Source organism: Ornithorhynchus anatinus, chromosome X5 (genome assembly GCF_004115215.2).
Source record: "Ornithorhynchus anatinus isolate Pmale09 chromosome X5, mOrnAna1.pri.v4, whole genome shotgun sequence".
NCBI classification, from domain to species: Eukaryota; Metazoa; Chordata; class Mammalia; order Monotremata; family Ornithorhynchidae; genus Ornithorhynchus; species Ornithorhynchus anatinus.
Genome location: NC_041753.1, coordinates 28,337,683 through 28,365,501, shown reverse-complemented (window position 1 = coordinate 28,365,501; position 27,819 = coordinate 28,337,683). Strand labels below are relative to the sequence as shown.

The following is a 27,819-nucleotide window of genomic DNA, read 5'->3' as shown; positions in this document are numbered from 1 at the left end:
GAAGGGAGTGGGAGATGAGAAAAGGTGGGGTTTAGTCTGGGAAGGCCTCTTGGAAGAGATGTGCCTTCGGTAAGGCTTTGAAGCGGAGGGAGAGTAATTGTCAGATCTGAGGAAGGAGGGCATTCCAGGGCACAGGCAGGACATGGGCTAGGGGCTAAAACTGACATGTTCAACTATTAAATTAAGTTTAGTTTGACTTATAAAATCAATTACCATCGAAAAGAATAACACTTCCTGACCCCTTATCCAGGACATCTGCAATCACGCCTTCAGACCAAAGTTTTCCTGCAACGAGAAGAGAATACAAAATGATGTGCAGCTTTGATAGGCCTGAAATCATTGGATTTTGACATATATCTAACACAGAGATGCAGCCCTAACCGGAAAAATTTGATCATAATATCATTAAAACTTAAGAGGTGGCTGACAGCAAAGGGAGACACTCTATGTGTACCAGAATGTCACCCACAATGTTGCAAAGTTAAAAATTTGGGGAACTTAAGTGTTCTCTCTCAACTGTATTACCCTATTTACCTGGCAACAAAGGAAATTTAGCACACTGAAAAGCAGAGAGAAGAGTTGCCAGCAATTGTTTGCAACGCAGATTAAAACGCAACATGAAAATACTAAAGAAATGGCAGTCACAAATGGTACTTGCCTTGCTTTTCCTTTCCACTTTCCCCATATATGCACACTATCTGATCCCTCCCCTACCTTTTTCACCCTTTGCCTTCAGGTTTTTTGCAGAACGGCCTAGTGGAAAACGCACATGCCTGAGAGTCTGGGGACCTGGGTTCTAAGCCTGGCTCTACCAGTTTCCTGCTGTGTGACCATGACCAAGTCATTTAACGTCGCTGTGCCCCAGTTTGCTCATCTGTGAAGTAGGGGATTCAATACCTGCTCTCCTTCCCCCTTACACTATGAGCCTTATGTGGAACAGGGGCTGTGTCCAACTTGACTACCTCGTATCAATTCCAGTGCTTAGTACAGTGTGTGGGATACAGTATTAATATGATAATTATATTACAAAAGTTAAGTTGTTTAGGCAAAATGAGAAAAGGGCATCAGCTCTGAATCTTTCAAAAAGAGAAGAGCACAAAGGAGCAAAGAAGGAAGTGAAGGGGAATTGGGAGTAAAGAGGTTAATATGTTTAAAGAACAGAATGAGTAAAAGGTTTCTGAATAGAGAAGAGAGGAAATATTCAGCAAAAGGAATCTGTTGACTCTGTGTGCTTGGGGAGATAAATGACTTGGATTACTTACTATTTTAATGGGGTGGGTGAGTCAGTTTTTGTGTATTTTCTACCCCCAACATACTGTAAATATGACCGGTAGCAAAAAAAAAAATCCTAAAATTTTACCAAATGTCTAATCCCTACTTCAGTTTCCTGGATGAGTTTCAAATTCAGAAGTCAGTCAGTTAGTCAATCATTATTTATTATTATTTATTGAGCACTTACTGTGTGCAGAGCCCTGTACTAAGCACTTGGGAAAGTACAACAGACACAATTAGCTTATAGTCTAGACTACACTACACTAAGACATTAGTGTAAATAAATAAAATTATAGATAATACACAGGTGCTGTGGGGCTGGCATGGGGGATGAATAAAGGGAGCAAGTCAGGGCGACGCAGAAGGGAGAGGAAGAAAAGGAAAAGAGGACTTAGGGAAGGCCTCTTGGAGGAGCTGTGCCTTCATTAAGTGTTTGAAGATGGGGGAGAGTAATTGTCTGTCAGATAGGAAGTGAGAGGGCATTCCAGGCTAGAGGCAGGATGCGGGCGAGAAGATGGCAGTGAGACAGATGAGATCGAGGTACTGTGAATAGGTTGGCAGTAGAGGAGTGAAGAGTATGGGCTAGGTTGTAGTAGGGAAATAGCAAGGTGAGGTAAGAAAGAGCAAGTAGAGTGCTTTAAAGCTAACCGAAAAGAGTTTCTGTTTGATGCAGAGGTGGATGGGCAACCACTGGAGGTTCTTGAGGAGTGGGGAAACATGGGCTTAATGCTTTAATAGAAAAATGATCTGGGCAGCAGAATGAAGTACGGACTGGAGTTGGGAAGAGACAGGAGGCAGGGAGGTCAGCAAGGAGGCCGATACAGTAATCAAGGTGGGATAGGATAAGTGCTTGGATTAACGTTGGAAGGAGAGGAAAGGGTGGATTTTGGCGATGTTGTAAAGGTTGAACTGACAGGATTTAGGATTGAATATGTGGGACGAATGAGAGAGAGGAGTCAAGGAGAACACCAAGGTTATGGGCTTGTGAAACAGGAAGATTCGGAAAGTCAGGAGAAGGACAGAGTTTGGGTGAGAAGATAAGGAGTTCCGCTTTAGACATGTTAAGTTTGAGGTGACAGCAGAACATCCAAGTAGAATCACACAAAGATCCAATACGAGAATTTTTAAATCACAAGCCTACTGACTTTTTAATCAGTGGATTTAAAGACCAATTCTGCATCCCTAGCTTCTCTTCCTTAATACAGGGATTGAAGCCAGATGACCTGGTTTTAACTTGAAGATTTCAGGGAATATAGTGTCTAGGCACTCTTAAGTCTCTGCTGGGTAATTCAACAGTAACCCTAAAACCTTCACACAACTCAGATGCCATTTGGGATTCTTTAAGAGCAACAAAGGAATCAACAGATTCTCTCAGTTACAAGCAAGGCTCTCTGCATTTCACTGTAGTTCCAGCAGGAGAAATGAGAGCAGCCTCTCTGAGGAATAATAATTCAAGCGCTTAGTACAGTGCTCTGCACATAGTAAGCACTCAATAAAATACTACTGGATGAATGTATTAAGCACTTACCGTGTAGCAAGGAACCCTTTTAAGCGCTGAGGCAGATATGAAATAGGTCGGACACAGTTCCTGCCCCCCATGGGGCTCACAGTCTATGGGGGAGAGTGAATGAGTACTGGATCCCTGCTTTACAATGAGGAAACTGAGGCACAGAGCAGTTAAGTGACTTGCCCCAGGGCACTCAGCAGACTAGTGGCAGGTTCAGGATTAGAACCCAGGTCCTCTGGACCCTAAGCCCTCACTCTTTCCATTAGGCCACGCTGCTTTTCTTCAAACTCCAAATCTTCTTGGAGAGCACCCCTACAGCAGTTTATCTTTTTCTTAAGGCAGTTCCAGAAAGCTATGATCTCATTAGACAGGTATCCTTCCAATATAGTAATTTCCTCAGCAGGTTTCAATATTCGGTTGTGACATCAATATAATGAGACTTTATGAAATTCCAGAAGGCACTTCCTGAAACAAATACCTATTATAGCCAATATCACATGACCACGAATTACAATCGTGTCTTCATTTAATAATAATCATGGTATTTGTTAAGCACTTACTATGTGGCAGGCACTGTACTAAGCACGGGGGAGGATATCGAGCAAATCAGATTGGACACAGTCCCTGTCGTCTCTGGGGCTCACAGTTTCAATCCCCATTTTACAGATGAGGTAACTGATGCCCAGAGAAGTGAAGTGATTTGCCCAAGGTCACACAGCAGACAAGTGGCGGAGCCAGGATTAGAACCCATGACATTCTGACTCCCAGGCCTGTGTCCTATCCACTACTCCATGCTGCCTCTCATTTCCTTTAAACTCTTACTCTAGGCCAGAGCTACATAAAGACAGTGACACTAGGGTTGGGCCCATAGCTTAGCCAATCTAAGGTATTTATTTACCTCTTTTTATTATTAATAATAATAATGGTATTTAAGTGCTTACTATGCACCACACAATGTTCTAAGTACTGGGGTGGATACAAGCAAATTGGGTTGGACAAAGACCCTGTCCCACATGGGGCTCACAGTCTCAATCACCATTTTACAGATGAGGGAACAGGGGTATAGTGAAGTCAAGTGCCTTGCCCTAGGTCGCACAGCAGACAAGTGGCGGTACTGGTACTAGAACCCAGGTTCTTCTGACTCCCAGGCCTGTGCTCTATCTACTTGGTCATGCTGCTTCTATTCTTTTTAATTGACTACTGTTGTTTTTAGCTCTGTATTTCTGCTTTTCCTCTTTTACCTAGTGCATACTTGACAATTTATGATTACTTGCCTCCCTTATTACATAGTAGTCTCTTCAAGGCCAGGGACAGTCTTTTACTGCTATTATCCATTCCCCAAGTGCTTAGAACAGGGCTCAACACACAACAGACTCTCAAAAACTGCTGCTGATGGTGATGAATATATATTATGAAAAAGTCAAAGTAGTGATTTCGCTGAACCGCTAAGAGGTCACCTGTTCTAATGGGATAAATGAAAGTATGTTCTTCATTGACTTAATCTGCCTCTGTAAGAAAAGAAACCTTATAATGGTAGGGTGGAAGCACAACGGTCTAGGTCTTGCATTAGCCGCTGTTGGTTCAACTGTACCCTCTGAGCTGCTTTGTTTCTAGGCCTGTTTGATTGCCTCCTAACCACCCTGTTTAAGTGACCAAGAGTAAGTCCGGGGACTAGAGTCCCCAGGAGTGGTAGACTGCCAAGTGATGGAATGTGTTGGGCCCGAAGGCCTGGACTCCATTTTGTCTGACGAAGCCGCCATTCACTCGAAGCAGGCACAACACGTATCCGCCTCTCTCCTTTGTTTTACTTTATCTGTCTTAGGAAGTTTGGTTTGTCAAGGTCTTGAGACAGGAAGAAGCCAGGTTGGGATTCCTAACCTACTTATCAATAGAGTCTGCCCACCACATCCTTATAACGGAGAGACAGCCAGGCAGGGCCTAATAATTACCCCAAGTAGAATTTACTGCTGTTTGTATTAAGGCGTATTCAATGATTTGGGCTCTCCGATCACGAGTGTCGCTAGGATGCTGGACCAACTGTGTATAAAGTTGAGAAGCATCAGGGCGTAGTGCATAGAGCATGGGCCTCGAGTCAGAAGGTCATGGGTTCTAATCCTGGCTCCATCACTTGTCTGCTTTGTGACCTTGGGCAAGTCACTTCACTTCTCTGTGCCTCAGTTCCCTCATCTGTAAAATGGGGGTTGAGAGTGTGAGCCCCACATGGGGCAGGGACTGTGTCCAACTCGATTTGCCTGTATCCATCCCGGCGCTTAGTACAGTGCCTGACGCATAGTAAGCTCTTAACAAATACCATCATCATATAAAGAAACTCTGTATTGTGTGGAGTTGAGCTGGCCTTGACTAGAAATAGAAACTCTTTCCATCAACCACCACTCTCTACTAGTACCAGAAGAAGCGCTAGTCTCTGACATACCCTTATGAACAATGCAGAATCCGTGAAGTCTTCTTCCACTGTAGGAATCATTACTAGCTGCCTTAATCATTTAAACACAATCACCAATACTTATACCATAACTAAATTAACAAAACAGAAATCAGTTTATGAGAAAACCCGAACATCGAAAGCAGATATTTGTAGAAAATGCATAGATTTCCATTTTGATTAAACCAAAAACATTAAGAACTGACCTGATGAGGGAAATAGTTTGTATACTTCCAAGTACTGCTCGCCATGCAGAAGCTGGGAAAATTTGAAAAGAATTCTATTAGTGGCTTTTTTTTTTTAATCATCCAGACAGTCACTACTGCAAGTTTCAAGCTACTAGTCTCGAGTGACGAAATTTCCACCATCTCCATAACCAGGTGAAGCTGAGTCTTTGGATATATCTTGCCCAGGATCCCAGGTGGCCGGTCTGGTTTCGATCAGTTGATTGAGCGCTCGGTGTGTGCAGAACACTGTACTAAACACTTGGGGGAGGCCATTATAACAGAGATGGTAGACACTTTTCACTCCCCTACCATGAGATTAGACAAGCCAGGGCGGGGAGAGAGGGAGGGCTCTTCAATCTCCAAATACCACCACCATCCTCCCCATCTCTCAAACCTCCCTCTCTTTCAACCCCCATATTTGATCAAGCATATTCAGTCAAGCGGTTCTTTCTAATAAAAATAATGATAATTGTAGCATTTGTTAAGTGCTTACTCTGTGGCAAGCACTGGGCTAGATATAAGTAGATAGGACATAATCCCTCTCCCCTATGTCCCACAGTCTACGGGGGAGGGAGAACAGGCACTTAGTCTCCATTGTTACAGTTGAGAAAACTGAGGCATATAGAAGTTCAGTGACTTGCCCAAGGTCATGCAGCAGGCAAGTGGCATAATCAGAATTAGAATCCAGGTCACCTTACTTTCAGGCTCTTGCTTCTGAAGCAGCACGGCCTAGGGGAAAGGACACGATCCTGTGTGTCTGCTGTGTGATCCTGAGAAAGTCACTTAACTGTTCTGTGCCTCAGTTCACTCACCTGCAAAATGGAGTTCATAAACCTCTTCCTCCTACTTGGACTGTGAGCCCCAAGGGGGACTTGATTATCTTCTACCTCAGCGCTTACTACAGTGCTTGGAACAAAGTAAATGCTTAATACCACAATCATTATTATCAATCTTCATTTCTTCACTCCATCTGAACCGGACCCAGCATTTGTCATATTCCATTTCACCTACTGCATCAGCCTCTTCACTTCCTGTGTAGACTGTGAGCTCGTTGTGGGCAGGATACACGCCTGCTAACTCTGTTGTACTGTCCCCTCCCAAGTGCTTACTACAGTGCTCTGCACACAGTAAGCTCTCAATAAATACAATTGATTGATTGACCTCCCTGCCTTCAGCCCCTCTCCTTTCCATTCCATACTCCTCTCTGCTGCCCAGATCATATTTTGGTAAAATCATTCTGCGACCATCTATTCACTCCTCAAAAACCTCCAATGGTTGCCCATCCTTCTTCACATCAAGCAGAAACTCGGACCCATTGGCTTTAAAGCACACAATCAGCGCTCTTCCTCCCTTACCTACCTGTGGGAGCTCATCTCATCATACATCCCAGGCCGTACACTTCACTCCTCTAGTGCCAACCTATGTGCCTCAATCTTGTATCTCTCTCCTCATTGACATCTTGCTCTTGCCCTCCCTCCTGCCTGGTACTACCCAGCCGCCCCTTTTCACATCTGACGGACCACCACTCTCCCCGTTTTCAAAGTCCTACTAAAATCATATCTCCTCTAAGAAGTCTTCCTTGACTAACCGCTCATCTCTCCATACTGTTCTTCCTTCTGTGTCACCTATGCATTCACCTGCATTCATACCCCCCGGAATTTCTATATTCACCCCACACCTAGAGCACTTAACTTATCCTTATACTCCGTTGCTTTCCCCGTCTGTAATGTATTTTAATGCCCGTCTCCCACACAAGATTTCAAGCTCCTTGTGGGCAGGGATTGTGTCCACCAACTGTGTTATAGTCTCCCAAGCCCTCAATAAATACCACTGACGGACTGATCTCAGAATTACTCGAGACCTCAATAGCTATGACACTGGTCCCGACTAGCAGATTGTACCTTTGGATCTGTGGGAGGGTGAAGTATGGGGAAGGCTTTGTTTTAATCTTTTGAGAGATATTTTGCTAGGCTTTGTCAAAAGATGCTTAGGTGAACGTTGTTCTTTATTCATATAGGCAGTAACTCCAGTAAAATAGCAGAGGATCCTGCTACATAAAACACTGCGGACATGTCATTAGAAATGCACTGAAACAGCATATTTCTCCTCCACTCCTCATTAAAATCTAGTTCCCCAAACCAAGCCATATAAAAAAAGGTAGTGACCTTCTAAATAAGGCCCCTGTTCCTTTAGCTCTTAGCAGTAATAAATACTGCAACGCGTGATGACCCATCAATCCATTCTGTAATAGTCTTTGAAACAATAAGAGAAAGTGTGTGTGGGGGGGTGTGGGGGTGTGTGTGAGCGAGAGAGAGAGAGAGAGAATTTCTCAATCAAATGTGTATAGCTGGGAGGGGAAGTGAAAAATGTTTCCAATCATACAGACCTTTTCCATGTTTATTTGAATCCCTGGAATGTCTGAAAATAAACCGGTAGACAGACACTTCTGTGCTGGAATAACTCCAAAGGTAGGCAGGCAGGAGAAATTGGCATTTCTTTCATAAACAAATTTCATATCATCTGGATTCTTGACTGATGCCCCCACGGCAAGTGCATATATGATTGTTTCCAGTTGGGAATACTCAAAGGTCCATGGAGAGATCTTATACTCAACAACTCGGTCCTGTGAATGCAATTATCTTTGAAGTTGTAAGAGTCACACTATTTGCATGCAATAGGCGCAATTTCAACCCCTACAACCCCCAAACTATTTAAATACCTAGGCTTCACTTTGGAAAGGATTTGAAACTTACTAAATTTCCTTTATCTACATAGAAACTGCTGAGCAGGGTTTCTTTGTGCTATCACTTCAAGTAAATTTGGAAAGAATGGCAACCCGCCTGCTTTTAGGACATCAGCATTTTTTAAAAAAATTCATGCAGTTCTTAGACTGTCTTTACTTTAAGACAAAATTAAATTTACAAAACTCCCATTTACTCAAGTATACGGTTTGATTAGGATTGCCTATATGTTTTAATATTCTTTTTCATTCTATTTTTATAACACTCCAGCCCTTCTTGATTACTACCCAAAAGTGTAAAAGCAGTACACCAGCTAGCTGTATTGACAATTTTCAGAAAATATTTCTTGAGAGGATGTCCTCTTCAATTCATTTATTTCATCTTGAACACCTTTTAGATAACCAAAGTACTAATGAAATATTTCCACAGCACTATTCATCTCATGCTAGTTACTAATAGACAAAGCCCAAAGGAACAACTTCAAAAACCAAAGAGAAAAAAACACCTCATAATAATAATGATGGCATTTGTTGGTTTGTTATTTGTCCCACGTGGGGCTCACAGTCTTAATCCCCATTTTACAGATGATGTAACTGAGGCACAGAGAAGTTAAGCGGCTTGCCCAAGGTCACACAGCAGACAAGCATCGTTATCAGACAAGTCAATCCTCAAAATACTGCTGACTGCACGAACACTATGAAATTTTATCATTTGCCAGGCCTAAACAGGAAGAAGCAAAAATTCCACTCTATTGCACTTTGTCTTGCCTCCACATTATGAAATCAGCATCAATAGCACAAATAAAGAAGCATGCTCACTTTTCTCCCCATTAATTCATATCCATGTGAAAAATGGCCTTTTCTTTCCTTTCAGAAAGGAAAAATCCTTGACATTGACCACATCTTACCCCACGTTTCCCAGCTCTGAGGATTTCGAGATGGATCAAGAGAGCCAGCACTTAGGGAAGGGTGCCTGTTCCCAATCTTTTCCACTTACCAGTTGCGACTTTGCCACTGATGCAGCCTGGCTTGTGGGGTTCATGGATACTGCCCCGCCGTCCTCTATTTTACTTAGCACTTCAAGCATACCTCCAGTTGACTCTAGAATAAACAGAAGACAATGATTTTGGACAGATGAGAGTATTTCTTCAAGGGAAAACTGTATAATCACTATAATCCTAATTCATTTACACAGAACTGAAGTGAAGCCAGCTTGAAATTGATCTTTTACTGGCCCAGAACTGAAGTTAAAGTCGATACTTTACTGGCATCAGTGAGAGTGCTGTGGATGCCAAATGTCTGCCAGCACATCCTGTTCTGCTATAACACATGCTTTCATTCCATGATTTGGAGAGAAAACAATGGAAGAATTAGGGAATGTTCTTCCCATGAATCTGGCCTGGTATCATCTGATCCACAACTTTGTTTTTGTTCTTTTGGTGTTTTGTTTTGTTTTTTTTAATGGTATTTGTTCCATGCTTACTATGTGCCTAGCACTGTACTAAACACTGGGGTAGATTCAAGATAATCAGGTGGGACACAGTCTATGTCCCATAAGGGGCTCACAGTCTTAATCCCTCCCTGCTTTACAGATGAGGTAACTGAGGCCCAGAGAAGTTACATGACTTGCTCAAAGTAACTCAGTAGGGAGGTGGTGGAGCTGGGGTTAGTAGCCGGGTCCTCTGACTCCCAGGCCCAAACTCCTTTCACGAGTTAGTGGCTTAAGTAGGTAAGGTGTCAGAAAAAACAGTCGGTCAAGGCATCCTAGCTCCGGCACTTGCTGCTGTGTGACCTTGGACAAGACACTTCACTTCTCTGGGTCCCAGTTACCTCATCTGTAAAATGGGGGTTGAGACTGTGAGCCCCTTGTGGGACAGGGACTGCGTCTAACCTGATTTGCTGGTATCCACCCCAGCACTTAGTACAGTACCTGGCACATAGTAAGCACTTAACAAATACCACTAGTATTACTACTATTATATTATTATTAATACTGCTACATTTCTCAGCCTCTGCCTTTCTGTACTATTCCATATAGTACTTTGCAATTCTTTGCATTTTTGCAACTCTACAGTATCTAATATTACAAAGTAATCAAAGCAGCGTGGCCTGGTGGAAATAGCACGAGCCTGGGAGTCAGAGGACCTGGGTTCTAATCCCAGTTCAGCCCCCTTTTTTCAATGGTATTTATTAAGCGCTTATGTGCCGAGCACCGGACTAAGCGCTGGGGGAGATTTAAGATCATCAGGCTGAACAGCAGCTTCTCTGTGCCTCAGTTACCACATCTGTAAAAGAAAAACCAAAAAATGGGGATTATATCTTCCTCCCTCCAATTTAGACTGTGAGGCCCATGTGGGACAGGGACTGTGTCCAACCTGATTATCTTGTATCTACTCCAACACTTAGTACAGTGCCTGGCACATAAATAAGCACTTAACAAGTACCATTAAAAAAGAAAATCAGTGGGGGGGGGGGAGGAGAAAAGACCAGCCAGGGAGTAAAGCATTCTGCTAGTGGTGGATATAGCCCATTGTTGGCTAGATTCTCTATTTGTTGCTGTATTGTACTTTCCAAGAACTTAGTTCAGTGCTCTGCACACAGAGAGCACTCAATAAATACAATTGAATGAATGAATGAATGAATGAATGAATATAGGAATATGCCCCCGAAGTGTCAAATGTAGTGCGATCTTCGAATCATCTAGTCCTTCAGCCATTAACGTTCACTGAGTCAATAGCTCCTAGAGCACAATTTTCCCATAACATCAGGTTCTTCAAGAACACAAGTCCCACATATGATAACTCCCTATAATTGCATTTTTCTATCTGGGAAGAACCTGCTACCCAGAGTCGGGCTGCTTTTTCAGTCAAGGAAGGGGGATAAGGAAGATAATAATGTTGGTATTTGTTAAGCGCTTACTATGTGCGGAGCACTGTTCAAAGCACTGGGGCAGATACAGCGTAATCAGGTTGTCCCTCGTGAGACTCACAGTCTTAATCCCCATTTTACAGATGAGGGAACTGAGGCCCAGAGAAGTGAAGTGACTTGCCCACAGTCACACAGCTGACGAGCGGCAGAGCCGGGATTCAGACCCATGACCTCTGACTCCCAAATCCGGGATCTTTCCACTGAGCCACGCTGCTGACATCTACGCGCCCTATGCAATTGGCCCCAGGCCCAGCAACCCCAGGAAGCAGAACTCCAGACAGATGCAGCTATGTGGGACACTGGGTGAGGGAGAGGCTAGAGAGAAGCAGTGTGGCCTAGAGGAAAGGGCCCACTAGGAGTCAAAGGACATGGGTTCTGATGTCGAATCTGGCATTTGCCTGCTGTGTGAACTTGGGCCGGTCACTTCACTTCTCTGGGCCTCAGTTTCTTCATCTGTAAAATGGGGATGAAATACCTGTTCTCCCCCCTCCTACTTAGACCGTGAGACCTGGGTGGAACAGGGACCGTGTCCGACCTGATGTATCGACTCCAGTGCTTAGTACAGGGCTTGGCACACAGTAAGCACTCCACAATTATTATTAGACTGGGAAAGGACCCAGAGGTAGAAAATTAAAATTGGAGAAGCGGTGTGGCACAGTGGATAGAGCTTGCGCCTGGGAGTCAGAAGGACCCGGGTTCTAATCCCGGCTCCACCACATGTCTGCTGTGTGACCTTGGACAAGTCACTTCACTTCTCTGGGGCTCAGTTACCTCATCTGCAAAATGGGGATTAAGACTGTGAGCCCCATGTGGGACAGGGACTATGTCCAACCCGATTAACTCGTACCTACCCCAGTGCTTAAAAGAGTGCTTGGCGCACCATATGCTCTTAACAAGTACCATCGTCATTATAAAAAGCGAAGGATAGCGATGTGAAATTGCTCGGACCATACCCCCAGCTTTTCCCTCTCCCAAGGCAAGAGCCATACCAAAAAGGAAATTGTCAGTGGAGGGGGGGGGCGATGACAGAAAGGCACAGGAGGAGAAGTGTAGTTACAGGGAGGAAAAAGCTATACAACACAGCACCTTCTTCAACACTCCCTGTGGCCTCTGATAAGTACGCCTGGTAAGGCGTTTTCTAGACTGAGTACATCCCACTCCTAGGATTAACCTAGGAATCTATCTCCCCGATCCATTTTAGGATCTAACAAACACTCATCTTGCAGGGAAAAGTAAGGTGCTTTTCTGAGGTGGTTACGGTGCTTTTGCTCTCCAAATGTGCGGTTTTGTTTTGTTTTTTTTCAAAATTAAACATCTGAAAATACTTTCTCAACTACATTGGACGTCCCTTTTATTTACTGAAATCGCCATTCCACACCAGGTCATACTGGTCTTTTTCAAAACATGAAATTACCTCAGTCACAATGAGACCCCACTGTGTCAAATCAGCCTAAGAATAGACTGATTAGCAACTGAAATGTTCCTCAAGTACAAATTTTGCAAGAGATGAGCAACGGGAAACAAAGACAATTAAATGCAAGAGTCATCTTCTTTGCAGTACAATTAAAGTAACCTTCCTTTAGGAAAAAAAGCTACAAAACCAAATTAGGGATTGGGAACACTGGTTTCGCTTATTTCACCACTAACTTTCTGTAATGAGACACATTAAGGTTCAACAAGCTTAATGGAAATCACTCATTATCTGTCCATTCTGTGGTTTTGACTGAGTCAATTATTTTTCCAAATGGAACAGCTAGAGAGGATATACAAAACATACGTTAGCATACTTGAGCTATAATAATAACTGTGGTATTTGTTAAAGGCTTACTATGTGCCAGGGATGGTACTAAGCAGCGGGATGGATACAAGCAAATTAGGATGGAGACAGTCCCTGACCCAAACGGGCCTCACAGTCTTAATCCCCATTTTACAGATGAGGGAACTGAGGTACAGAGAAGGGAAATTACTTCCCCAAGATCACACAGCAGACAAGTGGCAAAACTGGAATTAGAACCTGGGTCCTTCTGACTCCCAGGCCCCTGCTCTATCCAAAAGGCCATGATGGTGTTTCTCTATATGTTTACGCTTGAAAGAAGTGCATCTGACATAAATTTTAAGAATGAATGGATTCTACTTATTTTCTAGCGTAAACTCCTTGTGGGCAGGGACCGTATCTTCCAAATCTATTGTACTGTACTTTCCCAAGTACTTTGCACAGTGCTCTGCACACAGGAAGTACTCAAAAGATAGCACTGATTGAATGATTAGTAAGATTTGCTCCAATACACATACTTGCTTGTTACTATATCACTCCTTACCCATAACTTGTTACAGCAAATCCACGGGGGTAAAAAATAAAATGAAATGGTCCTAGAGAAAACAAAATCTACATTTAAACGGTAAACATTCTCAAATTATATCTCTGGTGATACGATTCTTAGAATTAGTGAGTGTTGGTAAATCCTTTCATTTGCATTCTTTGCAATTATGTATAATAGTTGAGTATATAATTGTTTTTCATAGGATTAAATTACGTAAATTAATGCTGGTAATAGCTTTAAATACAATCCTCTGGGAAAGTTAGTACACAGACATAAAAGGTGGCTCTTCATTTGGACTGCACATACTCTAATTAGTTTCTTTTTACGGGGACTGAATGTCTTTAATGCAACAGAGGGGAATTTTCCTTGTGTGGGAAAAGTTTCTATTGAAGCATGTTATAGTAAAGAATTAAAGCTAGTCACCTGTCAAATGCATTCATACTCAATCTGTTAATTCTTAGTGATAGGAGACTGCTATTCATAGCATCCCTTCAACTCCTTCATAGAGCTACAAAATGAGTAAAACTCCTGCATTTGTGACATAACAATCGATTTACCCTATGGATGAGAAGAGGTACATTTGACTTCAATGAAAGCTTAAGTTTTCAGTGAAAGCTTTCAGTCAGAGAAATTGGCATGTCTGCTATCTCAATCTTTTTCAGATATTCAACTTGTCTTAGCACAAATGGGATTCAGATATTACAAAGGATTCTTTTGGGGCATAAAACAGTTCTGATCAAAGGTGCTCCATGAAAGTCCTTTTTTGTTACATACCAACCACGGCAGATGGGTTAAGTATTCTACAGAGATAAGTCATTTTTAGAAAGGGATCACTTGGCCAATCAACATGCTGAATTAATTACCCTATATAGGTTTTGTAAGATGTCACAGTGGATCCTAGGAAAGGAAGAATGGATACAAATAAATGACTGTGGTCTAGTGGAAACATGGATTGGGGATTCAAGGGTTCTAGTTCCGGGTCTACTACTGACCCGCTGTGTGACTACAGGCTAGTAACCTGACTTCTCTGGACCTCATTTTCCCTCACCTATTACAAAATGGGGATAAGATACCTCTTCTCCCTACCTCTTAGACTGTGAGCCTCACTTAGGAAAGGGATGGTGTCTGATCCGATTACTTCATATCTAGTCCCTGAGCAACACAATACCACAAATATTATAATTAAGATGAGTTACAGCCCCCATATCTACCTATCTCTAAGGGAGGATGTCATAGAGTGCACACTTAGATGAAAAAATGTAATCAGGGCTATGAATGTCCTAAATCAGGCTTGCTTCCAATGCTCATTTTCTTGCTACTGATTCCAGCAATGACAGTTTTACCTCATAATCTACTTGGAAGGTAAAATGACCACTGGTTGCATTCAAGAATACTGGACTGGACATTGAAGCAGTAAACTCAGTGGCAAGAGCCCGGGCTTGGGAGCCAGAGGATGTGGGTTCCAATCCCGGCTCCGCCACTTATCTGCTGCATGACCCTGGGCAAGCCACTTAACTTCTCTGTGACTCAGTTACCTCATCTGTAAAAGGGTGATTAAGACTGTGAGCCCCACGCGGGAAAAGTGCTTGGCACATAGTAAGCGCTTAACAAACGCCATCATTGCTACTATTATTATCTCTTTCCCAACTCTCTTCTCCCAGCACCCCCATTCACGATAACCAGACCGGGGGCAGGGGGACAGCAACAGAGATTAAGATAATGTACCGAAGTACTATTCTGAGGGGGGGAAAGGGGTGGTACCTAAGAGCCTGGGATGGTCCGCTGAAACAACAGACCACTTAGGCTCTTAGTAGGTTCCACCCCTTTTCCCCCCCGCAGAATAGTACTTCAGTACATCAACGTCTTACCAAAAATCCCATCTCCTCCAGGAGGCCTTCCCCTACTAAGCCCTCACTTCACCTACTCTCTCTCCCTTCTGCATCATCCAAGCCCTCGGATCTACATATCTGTAACTTATTTTAATGTACTTCTCCCCCTCTAGATGTAAGCTCATTTCCTACCAACCCCGTTGTATTGTACTCTCCCGAACGCTTAGCCCAGTGTTCTGCACTCTGTAAGTGCTCAATAATTGTTTGCTCACTGATTGTTTGCTTGATGGCCACCCTATTAGGGAGCCCAGGAGTACTCATTCTAAACTACTTACTATACGTGGAATGCTAACTACCCTGGTCATAATCCACAGATCCACTTAGTGCTAAGCGTGGACTGGTGGAAAGGACGCAGGCCTGGGAGTCAGAGGGCCTGGGTTCTAATCCTGACTCCGCCACATGTCTACTGTGTGACCTTGGGCAAATCGCTTAACTGCCCTGCGCCTCAGTTATCTCATCTGTAAAATGGGCATTAAGACTGTGAGCCCCACAAGAAACAATGACTGTGTTCATCATGGTTGGCTTGTATCTACACCAGCGTTTAGTACGGTGCCTGGCACATAGTAAGTGCTTAACAAATAGTATTAAAAAAAGTAGTAGTAGAATTTACTGAACATCCACTTGGTGCAGTGCACTGTGCAAGGGGCTTGGGGAGTAGAGAATAAAGAAGTGTCATATATCCCTGCCCACAAGGAGCTTACATCCAACTGGGGAGATCACAAACTTCGTTGGGCAAACCGTAAGAAAGAAACACTCTAAAGAAGAGCCACGTCTTCATCCAAAGTCACCATTTTACTATCCATGTCAAATGATGCATTTTTCACAATCTGAAAAGAAAGGTTTCAAAGATTTAACATCCACTGAAGTAGACGAGAGGCTTACAGAGGAAATAAAATTCTTACTTCACGAAAGTGGGAATAGAGGATGATACCTCACCCAAGAGAGAGACCTGATATACTACTCCCTAGCTTCCTTTACCTTCGATAGTCCGAGGCTTGGTCACGTTATCAAAATCACAGATCTTCTTCCAGTCGGCCTTCACAGCCTCAGGGGTCATTGGTTGATTCTTCTGTCTCACAATGGCACCAAGAGTCCGCTCCCAACGAACTGATTGCAAAGAGAAAATGGAAGACACTGATCCCAAAGTTTAAGGTAGGCGTGAAGAGCTAAATGCTGAAAAACCTGAAAATCTAAAGGAGCAAGGAGACTCATTTCAAACCCAAAAAGAAAGTACGACTGTAGATATATTTGGCCTCGCTTTTTCTAGCTGCAAAAAGGGGCCCCCTCAATACGCAATGCCTCAGCTGAAATAGATATTATTATGATTATTATCCTTACTTATATTTGCTGTGTCTACTCTGTGGAGAGTTCTGTACTAGGCACTTGGGAATTTTTTTTTTAAATGTGAATTGAAGACAGTCCCTGCCTACTAGAAGTTTACAGTCTAAGAGGAGAGACAAACACAAAAGGATTAATAACAACAATTAACAATTATGCCATTTACTAAGCACTTACTATGTGCCAGGCACTATACTAAGCACTGAGGTGGATATGCGCAAATTGGGTTGGACACTGTCCCTGTCCCACTTGGGGCTCAAAGTCTCAATCCCCATTTTACAGATGAGGTAACTGAGGCACAGAGAAGTGAAGCGGCTCGCCTACGGTCACACAGCAGACAATTTGCAGAGCCGGGATTAGATCCCATGACCTTCTGACTCCCAGGTCCATGTTCTATCCACTACGCCATGCTGCTTCTTAACTACATAGCATCAGAAATAGGCCATTTCCTTCCCCTCCCTGTGCCCAATCCAAAAACATCAAATTCCCCAACTTTTTTTTATGGTATTTGTTAAATGCTTACTAAGTGCCAGGCACTGTAGTAAGCGCTAGGGAATATACGAGATATTAGGGTTGGACACAGCCCCGCCCCACATAGGGCTCACAGTCTTAATCCCCATTTTACAGATGAGGTCTCACATCAGACATGTGGCAGATCTGGGATGAGGACCCAGGTCCTCTGATTCCCAAGCCCGTTCTAATTCCACTAGGCTACGCTGCTTCTCCATTCTAGAGTCATTCTAAATATTCACTTGAACAGAGGGGTGGGGCTCAGGTACCTCGACCGTGAGCAGGGTTATGAAGAATCATTCCCCACAGCGGAAAACACTGCCCCCATTGAATTTGCACTTACGATTATATTTGAGCTGGAGTGTTGTTTCCAAAAGACTAATCTTTATACTCAGACAAATATTCTGCTGACAATAAAAATATGAAGAAACCATTTCCACAGACAACATAACATCAGCATCACCACACCAAAGCGCAGGAGAAAATGAAAGTTACCATCAGCAGTCAGACTCTTGAAAGTTTAGGTAAGTCACCGGGGGGAAGTGTGTGGGTAAGCAAGTGGGTAGGTAGGTAAGTGAGTACGTTCCTAGGTAGGTAAAAGGCCTAAATTACTCACAGCCTTTGGGCGCCGGGTAAATTCCCAATCCAGCCCCAGTGGAGGTACTACCCGGCCACACCAGAAATGAGGATTTGGAATTTACAAAAAAACCAAGGCAAATAGAGAGACTTACGTTTTCCAATCCATCCAGCTCCCACCTGGTGAGGAGAGAAAAAGAAAAACCGAATCAGTACGACACACTTGGGAGAGTACAATATAACAATAAACAGACATATTTCCTGCCCACGACAAGCTCTCAGTCCAGAGGGGGAGACAGACATTAATAGGCATAAATAAATAAATGAGAATTTATTAAGATAAAATAAATATTTAGGTGGGGGGGTGAGCAAGGGGTCAAGAGTGAGAGAGATGACAGCAAAGCACAGTGAGTAGGCGAGAACTTTGCAGGCTGCATTGGAGTGGGAGAAGATAAATATTTAGGCAGGAGGCGGGGTGTGAGCAAGGGGTCGAGAGAGAGAGAGAGAGAGAGAGAGAGATGACAGCAAGGGACAGTGCGTAGGACAGAACTTTGCAGGCTGGTTCGGAGTGGGACAAGAGCAAGGATCGGTAGATGGAGAGCGCTAAGTGAGTGGCTCAATGACCCTGGTCAGGAGTTCTGCCAAGAGACAGTGAAATCAGACTGTTTTATTAAAAATAATAATAATTGTGGTCTTTGTTATGCACTTACTATGTACCAAGCACTGAATTAAGCACTGGAGTAGATACAGGATAATCAGGCCCCACAGGGGGCTTACAGTCTAAGAAGGAGGGAGAACAGACAGGCATTGGATCCCCATTTTGTAGATGAGAGAACTGAGGCCTAGAGAAGTTAAGTGACCCGCTCAAGGTCACACAGCAGACGAGTGGCAGAGCCAGGATTAGAACCAAGGTCTTCGGACTCCCAAGCCCATGCTTCTTCCACTGGGCCACACTGCTTCTCAGCTTCTCCTCTCAAACTTCCTTCCAGTCCTGTGATTACGAGAGTTTGGGGCTGTTTGAAACCGCGACAGGGCAGCAAATGCAGATTATTAATCAGAAGAGGTCTGGGGACCTGATCCAGGGCTTATCATCACCATAATCACCATTACTGTTACTCTTATTATGTTAAATGAATATTAACAGTAAACCACTCCTTTCATATCCGACATCAAGGGAGTGAATAAGGAAACTAAAAAGAACCCCCCAAAACCACGGGGATATTACCAACGGGATAATATCAATTACCAACGGGATTACCAACACTCACCCAGAATCAGTTTAAAGGCAGTAACATTTAAGTCATTTTATGTTTTATGTTTCTCCCAAGTAAGTTCTTTTTCAGAGAGCTGATTCCACCCAAGCAATTCTCTAAAAAAAATAAAACCTGCTGGCAGTGTGACTTAGTGGATACAGCACGGGCCTGGGAGTCAGAAGGATCTGGGTTCTAATCCCAGCTCCCTCTGCCACATGTCTGCTGTGCAACCTTGGGCAAGTCATTTCACTTTTCTGGGCCTCGGTTACTTCATCTGTAAAATGGGGATTAAGAGTGTGAGCTCCATGTGGGACAGGGAATGTGTCCAACCTGATTAATTTGTATCTACCTCAGTGCTTAGAACAGTGCTTGGCACATAGTAAGCACTTAGCACGTACCATAATTACTATTATAGTTTGTGGTCACTCTAAGTTGAAAATGACATATGGACAGTCAAAATTAACTCACCGTGGGAAACAGAGAAATTGGAACGCTACCTGATATGCAGTTTTTTTAATGGTATTTGTTAAGCACTTACTATGTGTCAAGCACTGTTCTAAGCACTGGGGCAGATACAAGTTAATCAGCCTGAATGGGGCTCACAGTCTAAGTAGGAGGAAGAACAGGCATTGAATTCCTATTACTGTAGTTGAGGAAACTGAGGCACAGAGAAGTTAAGTGATTCGCCCAAGGAAACACAGTAGGAAAGTGTCAGGGCCAGGATTAGAACCCAGGTCCTAGGCCACGCTGCTTACCACATATGTAATAATAAAGCCCTCCACCTACTCACCAAAAGTTCCAAGTCAGTGTTTTCTACCAGGCTCGAGTCCCCATGGGGGCTACTCAAGTGAGTGGGCTAGTTCAAATGCTTTGTACAGTGCTCTGCACACAGTAAGAACTCAAATTCCACTGGTCGATTGACTGTTCCTGCTGCCACCTCCGTCGGTTTGCAAGAGTTCACGTCTGTTGGATGCTGGAAGTGTGGACTCTGGGGTCTGAGGGCGGGAGTAGCACCCAGGAGAGTTTTGCTACTTACTACACCCTTGCTCTCCGTTCCCCCTGTGGGAGGGAGTGTGTTGGTGGGTACTGCAGACCACGTGGTACAGTATCTAAAAGAAATGTTGAAAATTTCTGTTCTGAAGCATTAGCTAAAAGAGAAGCGGTGTGGCCTAGTGGAAAGAGAACAGGCCTGGGAGTCAGAGGCCCTGGGTTCCAATCCCGGGTCTACCAATTTCTCGCTTTGTGACCTTGGGCAAGTCACTTAACTTCTCGGTGCCTCAGTTACCTCATCTGTAAAATGGGGATTAAGACTGTGAGCCCCACGTGGGACAACCTGATTCCCTTGTGTCTACCCCAGCGCTTCGAACAGTGCTCGGCCCCTAGTAAGCGCTTAACAAATACCAACATTATTATTCTCTATACCTCAGTTCCCTCAACTGTAAAATGGGGATTAAATAATTGTTCTCCCTCCTATTTAAACTACGAGCCCCACGCGGGAAAGGGACCGTGTCCAAACTAATTATCTTGTACCTTCCCCAGTGCTCAGAACAGTGTTGGACACATAGTAAGTGCTTAACAAAAACCATGAAAGACCATGAGACTTGGAAAGCGGTAGAAGAAAATGCAAGCAGTGTGTTCTGCAGAGAAGCTCCAAGAAAGTCAACAGTCTATCACTTTAAGACCCTCTTCCCCGGGATATTTACCGATTTTCTATTCAAATGAATTTGTTTCACGCAAGAGTCAAGTCATCCCCTCTAGCCTGTAAGCCCTTCATGGGCAGGGACGATATCTACCAACTGTGTGCCAGTGTACTCTCCCAAGCGCTGAATACAGTGCTCTGCACACAGTAAACGCTCAATTAATACTGTGACTGATTGATTGATGCCATGCTATGGGGTACAAATGCTTTCTGCCAGCAGCGCTGGAACCAGAACCCAAGTCGCCTGATTCCCAACCTCCGTCCAGTGGGCCACACTGCCCCTGGGCTGCCAGCTGAACAACAAGCCCAGGGCCAGGCCTGAGTGGGGCACTGAAGCCCTTCGGGGCAGGGGCCTTGAGGTGCCCCCCAAAGCCCTGACCCATGTATTCATTCAATCCATTCCATCGTATTTACTGAGCGCTTACTGTGTGCAAAGCACTGTACTAAGCGCTTGGGAGAGCAGACGCATTCCCTGCCCACAATGAGCTGACAGTCTACAGGGGTCACTGGCCTAATGTTCGCGGATAGGTCATCCCAGGGGGCTGGAGCTCACACGAAGGGGGATTTCCCAGAACCTCAAACCCTGGGAAACCTCTGAGGGATCCAAGGGGAAAGTGGCAAGGAAGGTCACCCTGCTTTTCCCAACACCATCATCTTGACCTGAAAATGTCATATGAGAAAGGAGGAGGCTAGAAGAGAAGCAGCCCCGACTAGAGATTTGAAATACATGCATTTTGTTCTGGAAGAAGAGAATCAGGGTGCACTCTACCTCAAACAAGCCACCGTTCTCCATACAGCTCTCATGGCAAAGCCACAGGACAAGAGGAGCCACATACTCAGGTTTCAGAGCATCCACCATATCTGAAGTAAACCAGAAAAAAGAGAAAGGTGTTTTAAAAAAGGGAAGCACACAGATATTCCATTTCACCATCTAACCCATACCTAGCATCACATTTGATACCACAACTTGTCCCTTCTGACTTCGGAGGTAAGGACGTGTACTTAAACGTTCTTCCCTTTCAGCAGTAGAAGAGACCGATCTTGGCTGACTTCACAGAGTTTACAGAGGTTCACTTCTCTGTGCCTCCATTTCCTCATCCGTAAAACAGGGGTTCGATATCTGCTCTCCCTCCTAGTTAGACTGCGAGCCCCGTGTGGGACAGAGAGGGACAGAGACCGTGTCAGATCTGCATATACTGTATCTTCACCAGTGCTCAGTACAGTGCTCGGCGCATAGTAAGCACTTTACAAGCACTATTTAAAAAAAAAAAAATTATTCAGCCATATTTTGGGATTTTGGGAAGTCTACAAGTACAGCTTATCAGATCAATATGGAACAGATGATGGCTCTTATCACTTGTGGCACTGGGTATGATATGCCTCCTCTTGCCATCTACTTACTTACGCTCTCTCTTCCGCCTGGAACTCCCTTCTCCCTTCACATCTGAAAGAGCACTAACCTTCTCATCTTCGAGGCCCTTCTGAACTCACATCAATCTATCGATCAGTGATATTTACTGAGTGCTTGCTGTATGCCAAGCACTGTATTAAGCACTTGGGAGAGTACAGTACAACAGAGCTGCTAGATATGTTGTTCCCTGCCCACAAAGAGCTTGCAGTCTAGAAGGGGAGACAAACATGAAAGTAAATCACGAATACGTTCGCATATGCCATGGGCTGAAGGTGGGGTGAATATCAAGTGCTTAAGGGGAACAGATTCAAGAGCCTAAATGACGCAGAAAGGAGAGGGAGAAGAGAAAACGAGGGCTTAGTCAGGGAAGGCCTCTTGGAGAAGTGATTATAAAATGGCTTTATAGGTGGGGAGGGTGACAGTCTGTTGGATGTGAAAGGGGAGGGCTCTCTGGGCCAGAGAAAAGACGAGGACAAGGGGTCGGCGGCAACATAGACAAGATCAAGCTCCACTGAGGACTGAACAGCGCAGGCTGGGTTGTAGTAAGGAAAGCGGGGAGGTAAGATAAGGAGGGTGCGAACTGATTGAGTGCTTTGAAGACGGGGTGGCACGGTGTTTTTGTTTGCTGTGGAGCTGGATGGGCAACCGCTGGAGGCTCGAGGAGTGGGGAGACGTGGGCTGAACATTTTCTTCGAAAAATTCTTTCAGCCTGTAGCGGGGAAAGACGGTTGGCAGGGAGGTCAGAGGCCTTCCCTGATTAATCTCTCATCTGCCCATCCTACCTTCCCCACCTACAGCCACTATTACCTATGCACTTGAGTCCTCGCTCCCAGGCACTTGGGCACCACCCAAAAAATAACACTTAATTACATATCTTTAAACTCTGTAATTTTCCCTTAGCGGAGGCTTATTTTAAGTATCTGTCTCCCCCTGCTGGACTGTAAGCTCCTTGAGAGCAGGGAATCCTGTCTACCAACTCCACTGGACTCCGCCACCGTGCTTAGCACAGCGCTCTGTTCACAGTAAGCACTCAATAAATACCATTGATTGCTTTTCTGATTGACATGGCTGTCTAACATTCCTCCGTCTCCATCTTGAACTAATACAGAGAAGCGGCGGTCACGGGTTCGAATCCCGGCTCTGCCCACTGTCAGCTGTGTGACTGTGGGCAACTCACTTCACTTCTCTGGGCCTCAGTTCCCTCATCTGTAAAATGGGGATTAACTGTGAGCCTCACGTGGGACAACCTGATTACCCTGCATCACCTACCCCAGCGCTTAGAACAATGTTCTGCACAGAGTAAACGCTTAACAAATACCAACATTATTATTATTATTTACTCTCCTTTCAATGAATGGCATTTATTGATCACTTATTGTGTGCACAGCATTTTACTGCGTGCTTGGGAGAGTATAATAATAACAATGTTGGTATTTGTTAAGCGCTTACTCTGTGCAGAGCACTGTTCTAAGCGCTGGGGTAGATGATACAGGGTGATCAGGTTGTCCCACGTGAGGCTCACAGCTAATCCCCATTTTACAGATGAGGTAACTGAGGCCCAGAGAAGTGAAGTGACTTGCCCACAGTCACACAGCTGACGAGTGACAGAGCCGGGATTCGAACCCATGACCTCTGACTCCCAAGCCCGGGCTCTTTCCACTGAGCCACTCTGCAATGGAGTTGGTAGGTAGGTTCCCTGCCAGATCCCTGACGTTAGTACAATATTACACAAATAGTCAAGCACATGTTATCTATAAAAAGAAAGTTCTTTTTTTAAAATATACTAGAGCAGAGTTTCTCAAATGGGGCCACCAGGGGATTTCCATGCAGCCCCAGAGCACACAGAAAGCCACAGAGATATGAATGGAAAGTAAGAAATCAAAACAGTCAGGTAAGGTATTTTAAAACGCGGCAAATGTTTCAGCGGTTTCTGCTACTTTCTGTATTAGGCTAATTTTTACAAGTGGCAGCCGCCAAAATGTTGTGGAGGGTTTTTTTAATAATATTTGTTAAGTGCTTACTACATACCAGCCACTGTCCTAAATGCTGGGGTAGATATGAGCTAATCAAGTTGGACACCGGACCTGGGTTCTAATCCGAGTCTGCCAAATGCTTGCTTGGGCAAGTCACTTAACTTCTCTGTGCCTCACTTCTCCTGTTCTCCCTCCTACTTAGACTGCGAGCCCCATACGCGACAGGGATTTTGTCCAACCTAATTCAGATGTATCTACCCCAGCGCTTAGAACAGTGTTTGACACATAGTAAACGCTTAACAAATACCATAAAAAAAAAACCTGGGCCCTTCAAGTGGAAATACCGTCAACATTCATTGGATGAAAAGGACCAAGGAAAAAGGACTTGTTGTTTACAAGAGGTATCACGTTCTGGAGGCCAAATTCCTCAGAGGAAGGTCCCTAGGGATCCCAAATTCTTATCCCGACTCTGCTCTTCTCTTCCAACCACTATTTCCCTGTGTATGTCAGGCTTATTCAGCTGTCAAAGAAAGATGATGAAGCATTCCCCAAACACTCAAGGGAATTGTAAGAACAAATTCATGTTGGTAAAGCGGTCGGGAGATACAAGGATTTATAAACGGTAAGCAGCAATGTGGCATATATCTTCATGAATTTCCTCGTTTTTGCTTTGAATAAATCACACTGCAGTTTCAATATCTCTCTGCCTTCCTGGAAAAGAAACTAGCATGCTAGAGCAGCACATTAACAAGAAATTGCCTTCAACCCCTAACAAATCAGTGCTCTGTGTCTCGGAAGTTATTCACAAACCACAAAACCAGCCTCAGTTCCAGAGAGCTTCAGAGCATCTGGAAATGGCAGCGACAAATGGTTCTTAGTGGGATCAAAGATTTACCATCCAAATAAGTTCCTCAGTTCAATGAATAATACCCATATTCCCATTTACCAGCCATACGGAAAAGACTCAAGGGTATGCTTGATGCGCTTTAAATCTCGAAGTGGGGCAAATGCCTTTTTATATAATAATATTATTATTACTGTATTTCTTAAGTGTGTTAATGCCCAAGTAAAAATATCAGTCTAAGGTACTGAAAGATTACTGCCACTCTCTCAGTGAATTTTCAGTGCCATGCTCGTGAAGACACTGATATAGTATTAAAAGTAGTTTGCATGGATCAGACAAAATTCACTGTGTTGTGTTAAGCACTAGGGTGGGTACAAGAGAATCAGATCAGGCCCTATCGGACCCACACGGGCTCCCAGTCTAAGAAGGAAGAACAGTGGGTTTCATACCCCCCATTTTACAGTTGAGTAAACAGAGTTTAAGTGATTTGCCCGAGGTCACAATGGCAGAGCAGGAAGCAGAACCTAGATCTCTTGGTCTCCTAGTACTGGCCTCTTTCCATCTTATTTACCACCCTCACATTTTCCATTACTTCACCTAAAAAATAGGCAATTGAATTAGACCACAGATACTTGACACTATTCATTGAATCATATTTATTGAGCACTTACTGAGGGCAAAGCACTGTAATAATAATTATGGCATTTGTTAGGACTTACTATGGGTCAGGCACCGTACTGAGCGCTGGGGTGGATACAAGCAAATTGGGTTGGACGCAGTCCCAGTCCTATGTGGGGCTCACAGTCTCACTCCGCATTTTACAGATGAGGTAACTGAGGCACAGTCAGAGAAGTTTAGTGACTCACCCAAGGTCTCACAGCCGACAAGTGGCAGAGCCGGGATTAGAACCTATGACCTTCTGACTCCCAGGCCCAGGTTCTATCTACTCCGCCACGCTGCTGTACTAAGCACTTGGGAGAGTACCACCTAATAAAAAACAGACATGTTCCCTGCTCTCAGCAAACCCACTGGATAGTAGGAGGATATGCAAAAGATGGGCTATTCAATTGCCAATTTATATTTTTGGTGGCTGGTTAAGCCTCCCACTATCCAATCAAGGTTTATCATCATCATCAACATTTATGGAGCATTTACTGTGTGCAGAGCACTGTACTAAGCGCTTGGGAGGCCACTTGTGCAGCATCCAGCCCTCAGGGTGGTCTGGTGGATAGAACTTCATTCTGGTAGTCTGAAAAACGACATGCTGCATACCCTTGGGCAAGTAACCTCTGGGCCTTGCTTTACTTATAAGGGATAATTAACGCCTACCTCAAATGCCTGTGATTGAAAAGCATTTTTGACAAAAACACGCTGTGAAATGTATTGCAAAACCTCAGGCTGAGGTTTCCTTAAATCAATCGATGGTATTTACTGACTGCTTACGGTGTGCAGAGCACTGTGCTACGCACTTGGGAGAGTATGATACAACAGAGTTGGTAGAAACGTCCCCTGCCCGCAGTGAGCTTAGTCTAGAGAGGCTTACCTTGTGTCATCACCGTCTGAGTCAGCCGGGATCCAGCGGTGGGTGCAATACTATTGCAGTGAATATTGTATTTTCTACCTTCAATCGCAAGAGTATTGGAAAGACCCACAAGACCAAGCTTGGCAGCACTGTAGTTTGCCTGACCAAAGTTGCCATATATTCCAGCAGCTGAAGAGGTCATAATGATCCTAAAAAGACAGACCAGAATTAAGGGAGCCAATATCAAAGCCTTTTGGTCCTAACCTAACTAGTCTCCCGGCACCCACAGTTAGTCTTGACTCCCTCAGTGGAACAGCTTAGGGGAAAGAGCAAATGGAATGATGGGCATATATTTATTTGACATTCAAGCAGACACTGGTATCAAATCACAATTTACAAGTCAGAAACTTTAGCTACCAAGATTCACTTGGGAAGATTCCCCTCCCAAACATTTCCACTGAGTCACCCTCTTTGCGGAATAATACAGCCCACTCCAGATCTAAACATTTCTACAAGAATCCCAATCTCTCACACAATAAAATATTTCACTGTGTGTGAGTTTCACAATATGCCATTCAGGATAAACGAGAAAGCTCAAATAAACGTGAGCCCTGAAAATGACTTGCTTCTAGTGACTTAGGCGGACGCTTATATGTCAACTTGGGTCACGTGAACAGAAGCCATTAGGGAATGACACACCCTTCCCAAATATTTCATAAAGGTCAAATTTTCCTGACAAGCCTCACAGACCCTCTCCTCATCCCTCCCCTGTTGGTCACTCGGAGGGCAGAAGCTGACATTTTGGTCATTGAATTAAGTGGAAAGAAGTTCAATCCCCTGCATTTATTTTATTTTGAAATGGAGGGAGGTGGAGGTTGCAAGAGAGGTTGCCTGAGAGCAGCGGGGAGATCATTAAAAATGAAAGCCAGAGGAAAAAGAAAAGAAAAGAAATATATAAGGCTGCCTGGCTCTAATGTGAATCGATGGCACCAATTTACTTGGAGGGCAGACACCAGGCCCCACACCAGAATACTTCACTCGGCTGCCTGGATCAGTTTTCCACAAAAAAAAACATTCAGGGCATGTCACCCCGCTCCTCAAAAAACTCCAGTGGTTGCCCATCCACCTCGGCATCAAAGAAAAACTCACCATTGGCTTTAAAGCACTCCACCACCTTGCCCCTCCTCCCTCACCTCGCTTCTCTCCCACAACCCCGCCTACACACTTTGCTCCCCTAATGGTTGCCTTCTCATTGTGCCTCAATCTCGCCTGTCTCACGGCCAACCCCCAGCCCATGTCCTGCCTCTGGCCTGGAACGCCCTCCCTCCTCAAATCGGACAGACAATGACTCTCCCCGCCTTCAAAG

The 27,819-nt window shown here is 44.3% G+C and overlaps 1 protein-coding gene across 2 annotated transcripts in view; it reads right to left on the bottom strand.

The window, feature by feature from the left end:
* Positions 1–27,819, bottom strand: part of HSD17B4 (hydroxysteroid 17-beta dehydrogenase 4) — a 100,523-nt gene that overhangs the window by 46,453 nt on the left and 26,251 nt on the right. For both annotated transcript variants that reach the window (XR_005659691.1, XM_029054955.1), the window contains exons 8-15: positions 26,475–26,662; positions 21,473–21,564; positions 17,907–17,931; positions 16,306–16,434; positions 9,187–9,290; positions 7,836–8,072; positions 5,429–5,480; positions 214–285 (exon numbers count right to left, since the gene is read on the bottom strand). Coding sequence is in view for 1 of the 2 variants with exons in the window: in XM_029054955.1 (XP_028910788.1) it covers positions 214–285; positions 5,429–5,480; positions 7,836–8,072; positions 9,187–9,290; positions 16,306–16,434; positions 17,907–17,931; positions 21,473–21,564; positions 26,475–26,662 (899 nt within the window). In the remaining variant the exon portion in view is untranslated. The remainder of the gene's footprint in view (positions 1–213; positions 286–5,428; positions 5,481–7,835; positions 8,073–9,186; positions 9,291–16,305; positions 16,435–17,906; positions 17,932–21,472; positions 21,565–26,474; positions 26,663–27,819) is intronic.